The sequence below is a fragment of the Drosophila elegans genome, unplaced genomic scaffold (genome assembly GCF_018152505.1).
Source record: "Drosophila elegans isolate 14027-0461.03 unplaced genomic scaffold, ASM1815250v1 contig_149, whole genome shotgun sequence".
Classification (NCBI taxonomy): Eukaryota; Metazoa; Arthropoda; class Insecta; order Diptera; family Drosophilidae; genus Drosophila; species Drosophila elegans.
In genome coordinates, this window is record NW_024545513.1 from 16866231 (window position 1) to 16872903 (window position 6673).

Sequence of the window (6673 nt, forward strand, 5' to 3'; positions counted from 1 at the left end):
ATAGTCTTTCCCTTACCACAACAGTTCCTGAACGCTTTAACGATTCCACTCCATTGGCTCGAGTCCTCACAATTTATAAGCCTATCGAAACTATACCGCCCTAATTTAAAATCAAATGAAACCCGAGATCACAGAACCGATATTTTCCCAAAAATAATCGAGGATGTTATCGGTGTGGGTCCTGGCTTTAGGATAGATACGCGAGTAAGGTACGTCAAATTAAAAATTTGCCATGTCAAAATATGACCATAAATTCAAAATTGACACGCTGCTTATTTGAATTACATATAATTAAATGACATGCATACTTTTTCTTATAATTTGTACTTTTCTCATCCCTTTAAAAAAACAATATTATTACTTAATCTTATACAATTTAATTTAAAACAAAATAGCGGTATTAACAAAAATTAGGAAATGGGAAGCTAGGGAAACTAATAGATGGTATATAATAAAAAATGTTAGCCATTTGAAGGTAATTTTTGCTGAAAAGCATATGAATATACTGAATAAACAAAGAAGGATTTTCTTATTAAGACAACCCAATTAACTTATTAATATTTTCCGAGTTTTTCCAATTTTTTTTACAACTCGGGCTTGCCAAAGCTAAAGCTAATTTTTTTTGTTTATATGAGAGTTTCAAAAAGCTTTTAATGATTTATTTAAAATGTGGGTACCCAAATATTTTGTTTATCCTAAAAGGTTATAAACATAAACGTAAGTGATAGATTGCAAAAAGTAAAATGGGTTGTGCCTTCTCCGAAAAATTCTAAGTAGATTTACAAGTTATCTTATAAACCAGAAGTTGTTCTTATCAGCATGGTTGTTGGATTTCCAGTCAGCGCCTCCTGCTTGGAAACGGAGTGCTGATTGGCACGGGTCAGTAGTGCAGTGGCATGACGCTCCCATCCCCATCGTAGTTATTGGACGGCACGTATAAATAATACTAAAAAGAGGCGCCAGTCGTATACAGACATTCGGCGTACGTGTCGTTAGTCAACGACGATGAACAAACAAAGAAATGCAGAGGGGCTAATAAATGTATTGTACCTACGAATATGGCAAAAGACATCAGCTAAAGTTCGTCACAGTACTTTTAGAAGCTAAAAGCCATTTTGAAAATCATCAAAATCATTTCTAACAAATTTTTAGAACAAATTATAGATAAAAAAACATTTAAACTGACATTTTTTTTTAGAAAAGTAGGTTTAAGAAACCGTAAGACAATTCAATTCAATATTTATAAACAAATCTCCTTGGCGTTCCGTTATATTTTTCTGATAATTACTAGTCAGGACACAATGCTTACCCTACATAACATAATCTATGAAAAAAAAAACATTGCTTTCAACTTGGCCAATAAAAAAATGCCAAAAGTCTGACTGTTTTGTGCAGCTTGCGACCTATAATAATCATAACCGGTTGAATTTTACAAGGAGTCATACGATTTGGCAAAAAACAATAGTTTAGCCTACGACATTCTAAGTTCAAATTTAGAAAGTGAATCCGATTTCCGTGTTTTGTTAAAAACCTTAATTTGATTCATCAAATAAAGGGGCCTAAACCTTTAAGAAAATAACTATTATTATGGAGTCTAAAATGCATCACGCCTGAAAAGGTACTTCCTTATTTACGATTAAATTACCAATTTTCACGAAACTATTATTTAATAGACCTTGAATGAGAGGAATACTCAGCCAAAACTTTTTCTACGCAAAACAAAACATAAAAAGGGTAAGACAATTAATTTCTAGGGATTAAATTTCAATGCACTAAAATTTAAATTTTTGATTAGTTTAATTTCTAAGCTATTTATATTATACATATTCATTAAAGAATTTAAAACAAATATTTATAATTTTAAATGAACAGTGTAATAATAAATATACAAATACAATTTACTGCTCTTCTCTCCCTTTCTCTCGCCCCATCTCTGTCTAATGCAGTTGTGAACAGCTTCAAGTCGAAATTTAATTTCAACATATTTATTGATGTAATTCAAAAAATTAAATATAAGTTATGTTTATAATTATTACTGCTTACTATGCAAAATTACTTTGCAGTTTTGCGTTCTGTTTTTTTTTTCCTTCATTATAATTATTATTATTTGTTTGTTTTACTCTTGTTGCTGGTTGTATTTTATTACTTTCCCCCATCATCTCAGTTGGCTTTGCTTGGTTGTTTCTCCTCATCCTCCACTATTCTTCATAATTTTTTTGTTTGCTTTTTCGGTGTATTTTATTAATTTTTTTTTTATTGTTTATTCTTGTTTTTGTTTCTTATTTATTCCATTTTAATTAGTTATTGAGTTTTGCTTCGCTCGATTCATAATTAAGCATTGGATTCGATTTGACGTGAATCAAATGGGATATATGCATACATATATGGTGTTTATTCGCTTATATATATATACATATACATATATATATAGGTTTAGTTTTCATCTTGCATTACTTCTCTTTTTGCTCCTCCAACATTACCATTATTATTTCTTGTAATTTATTAGGCTAAGTGTTGATTTTTATTTTTATTTTTTTTTTTTTTTTTTTTTTTTTTTTTTTGGGCAATGATGTTTGCTTTTTGAGTGGGTGTATGAGAGGTGTTTGTGGGTGAGTGTGAGTGTGAGTGTGAGTTGTGAGTTTTCGTGTTTGTGTTTGGGTTTGTGTTTGGATTGCAAATTGATTGAACCGAATGGATTTGGAGTAAATTTGTGTGTGTTACTATCGATCGCAGTGATTCACTCGTGAATCACATTAGCTGGGGTATCATTTTGTATCATTAATGTGTTGCTTGTCTGCGCTGCTGCTCTTGTGTTGCCTTTGCTTGCTGCTTTTTGTTCCTTATTTGTTTAGTATTGAATTTAAATTAATATTAAGAAACATCCTAACGCCCGCTGCTGTTACATCAATCCTTCGGTTGTGTTTGCTCCGTATATTCTTTCTTGCTCCTTGCCAGGCCTTTCGTCCTCGTCCACATCCTCGTCCACATGCTCGTCCACCTCCACCTCCGCGACCGTCTCCGTCCTCCTCTTCTGATGTACTCCCCCATTCGTGTTCAACCTCGCTCCCAAGCCAATCCCCAGCTTTTAGTCCGCAATGAGGGGCTTGCCGTTCTGCTTCTCCTTGTCTTTGTCCAATTGCTCCAAAAGAATAGCTGGATTGGGCTGACCCTGGTGGGTCTTTTGCTTCAGCATTGTCCAGTCGTAGATGTAGTCATACTGATGGTTCAGCGTTCTGAACAGTATGCTGTATAATAGAGGGAGAAAGTTTGGATTAGTATACCATTAGATCATCGTGCAATAATAAACTATGACTTAATGACATAATAAACACAGCCTCAATGTGATTATCATCATCGTAACCATAAGTTACGCAGTAAAACTTGCAGTAAATAAACTAATTCAAACGCAGCCTAATTGATTAAATTATCTATTAATTTAAGGCGAAAAATTAAGAAATTAATTTGGAACTCTAATGCTAAACCGATTATTGTTTAACTATTTTCCGCTCTTAAGTGGTTCTATTTTCATATAGTGGTAATTTTTGGCTTAAAGGACCATGTCAATTGGACTTGTAAAATAACATTTTGAATTTCTCATTTAAGATTGAAATCCCCGAGCAATTTCAAAAGCTCAACCGTACTCACCGGAACAATTGACGTAGGTACATGTAGTCCGGCTGCTCCTCGAAGCGCAGGCTACGACAATAGTTCAGATACATGGAGAACTCGGCCGGCGAGCCCTTGCAGAGGACCTCGATGGGTGTGGACATCTTCTTTTCGGAGATCTTCTCGTACTTCTGCTGCTTGGTGTTGGCCTTCATGCCCTGCCAGGGCAGGACGCCGCGATTGAAGTACATCATCACGTAGCCAAGGGACTCCATGTCGTCCCGCCTCGACTGCTCGATGCCCAGATGGGCGTTGATCGAGGCATAGCGGGCGGTGCCGGTGAGGTTCTTGTCCTCGCGGTATACAATGTGGTGGCGCGTGTGCGGGTCACGGAACTTCTTGGCCAGCCCGAAGTCGATCAAGAAGAGCTTGTTGCAGTGCCGGCCGATGCCCATTAAGAAGTTGTCCGGCTTGATGTCGCGATGGATGAAGCACTTTAGATGGATGTACTCCAAACGACCGATCATCTGGTCGACCAGCATTAGCACCGTCTTGATGGTGAAGTGGCGCGTGCAAAAGTTAAAGAGGTCCTCCAGCGAGGGTCCCAGCAGATCCATTACCAAAGTGTTGAAGTTCTTCTCCTTGCCATGGTGCCGGATGCGAGGGAATCCCACGCCGCCGCTCAAGATGCGATACAGCTTGGCCTCGTACAGCAACTGCGGATGACGGGCATGGGCGCTTTCCATCTTGATGGCCACCTCTTCGCCGCTCTGGATGCTCATGCCCAGGTAAATGTCACCAAACGAGCCGCTTCCTGTGAATTATTGATAATTAGTTGAGTTAACAAGCATTCTCCGAGGGTAACCCCATTTTGGTTTACTCACCAATCTTCCTGATCACCCGATATTTGCCACCGACGATTATCTCGGGGCGACTTTCCTTCAATATCCTCATCTTGTCCATCCTGGCTAGCTGCTCCTCCGCCTAGGGGCTTCCTCGCACAAACAGTAATACGGAATCACTAGAAAGACTGCGGATTTGCGGTAAAAAAAATTTTAATTTGTAGTCAAAATTTATATGAAAATGTCTTGACTAGTTTATGATAAAATCATATATGCAAATACACGTTAAAACAATTGTCAAACACTTCAAAAGACCTACTATGAAATTGTTAGGATTTCCGCTCCAAAACAGGTCTTGTTAATCATTTTAAAATACCATATAAATAGGTTTATAAAATAAAACCATCTACCAATTATAACGATACCAAAAAGGAGAGTTATTTCATGTTTTAGCTTATTAAAGTTTTTGAAAAGAGCAAAATACAATTAGGTATAAATATATGTATATCACATTGGTTGACATTAATAGATAGTTTAGCGATTGCAACGCGGCTGAAAGAAAGATCATTACGAAATGGTTATTCTTCAGGGAATTAAATTTGGGAACCTTTTGAATATGATAGCAAGTACAACAACACACAGACTAATTTACAAAATTGCAAGTATTTACTAATTTTCACAGAGTTTTGACGGTAAAATATACTTCATTTATATGAAGTTATCTTAATTGTTTGTTTGAATTAATTTTATTAATCTCAATTGAAGAGGAAAACTGAATATTGAAAAGAGAGTTTCCGTATAGACATTTCAGCAACTCTCACCGTTAAAACAGCGACGATTAAAAATATTTATAATAATCGGATTGGGATTTAAGGAACAGCTGACACATAACTAATATTACCAAAGCTGTTTTGGCCGTCTGGTCTGTACTTTCTTTTCCACCTCTCTTCCTCTTTTTTCGAATTTGTTTTGCTTTTTTGCACACAGCTTGCACTTTACGTGTTTTTCTGGCCAGTAGTCAAATCGATATATCTGCATTATCGATTACTCTCACCAGGCCAGGCGATCCCCATTTTTTGGGGGGAGGGACATTTCTCCTTGAGGGAAGAGGGGAAGGGAATTTCTAAATAAACACAGACAGACATACATCGATAGACGATAGATTGGCGACAGGTACTGCTTCCTCTTCTTCCTTACCCCGTTGGAATGCATATTACACACACACACACACACACACACACCCCATGCTATGACGCACAACAACAACAACATTCGGAGCGATACACACACACTCACACAGCTGCAGTTGCACCTTACAAATGTTTTACACAAAAGAAAATTTCGAAGGCACACACACAGAGGCACGGGGCCACACAAACACGCACACATCGAAGCGCGCAGCGAGACACGCACACAGGCAAAGACCCACACTCGTACACACATACACGTTTGCATATTTAGCACGCATTTGAAACTGGACGAAATGAAAAAAATGAAAGATCCTCGCGGACATTTAACAGCCTTATTCAGTCCGTAATTCGAAAATGCTTACCAGCAGACGTAAAAACGAATTAATGCCCTGCTGGGTGTTTCTCAAGGTTGGCTCTTTTACAATATATTCGCTGTTCGGCTGCGCTGCTTTTTCTCTGCCGTTGCTCTGCTTTGCTGGTGGAGAAAAAAAAACGGAACGGGGAAAATTTCGTCGCAGATCCGTTTTCGTTTTTTTTCACTTTTGCGGACGTTTCGCAGCACGTTAAATATTGCACGTCGGACGCGAGGCTTTGCAGCTAATTCGTGCGCGCAAACGGAACAAAAAGAGAGGAAATATATGTATTTTATTAACTAAAATAAAATGGTAGACTCCAGCAAAAATGCTTTTGCTTGACAGCCAGCGCTAGTGTGGCCAGAGCTTCAGCTGGCTCTGTGTGTGTAGGTGCGATATGCGATAGTTGATAGCTGCTTCCCCCTGCTTGCCGAACTATCGACTGCGAATTATGTTGAGGGGATGAGCGCCGCTTTACAACACTGGCCCGTGGCGCTAGATTCAAATTGGACAAAGTGACCTATTCTTTCTGTCGTGTGTGCTTACGCGTGTATGTTGGGAATTGCAATCTGGCACGAAAGTCCAATTAGCTTCGTTTTTGGTTAAACCAAATGGAGGGATGATGTTTCTCATGTCACAAAGGGCCCTAGACCCGATTAATTGACTTAAATTCGAAAATCCG

The 6673-nt window shown here is 38.0% G+C and overlaps 1 protein-coding gene across 1 annotated transcript; it reads right to left on the reverse strand.

Annotated features, from left to right (window-relative positions):
* Positions 1-1969: 1969 nt before the first annotated feature.
* Positions 1970-6355, reverse strand: LOC108137714 (casein kinase I). The gene is made up of 4 exons (XM_017259597.2): positions 6001-6355; positions 4491-4636; positions 3646-4420; positions 1970-3245 (listed from the first exon to the last, which is right to left on the reverse strand). The coding sequence occupies exons 2-4, from the start codon at positions 4567-4569 to the stop codon at positions 3086-3088; spliced, it is 1014 nt and encodes a 337-aa protein (XP_017115086.1). The 5' UTR covers positions 4570-4636; positions 6001-6355; the 3' UTR covers positions 1970-3085.
* Positions 6356-6673: the final 318 nt, after the last annotated feature.

Excerpts from the sequence above, each read along its gene's own strand:
- LOC108137714 (XM_017259597.2), bottom strand. The coding sequence starts at position 4,569 with ATGGACAAGATGAGGATATTGAAGGAAAGTCGCCCCGAGATAATCGTC. Across the intron at positions 4,421-4,490 it reads TCGGGTGATCAGGAAGATTG|GAAGCGGCTCGTTTGGTGAC; the intron begins GTGAGTAAACCA and ends AATAATTCACAG. Across the intron at positions 3,246-3,645 it reads TACCTACGTCAATTGTTCCG|CATACTGTTCAGAACGCTGA; the intron begins GTGAGTACGGTT and ends TCTATTATACAG.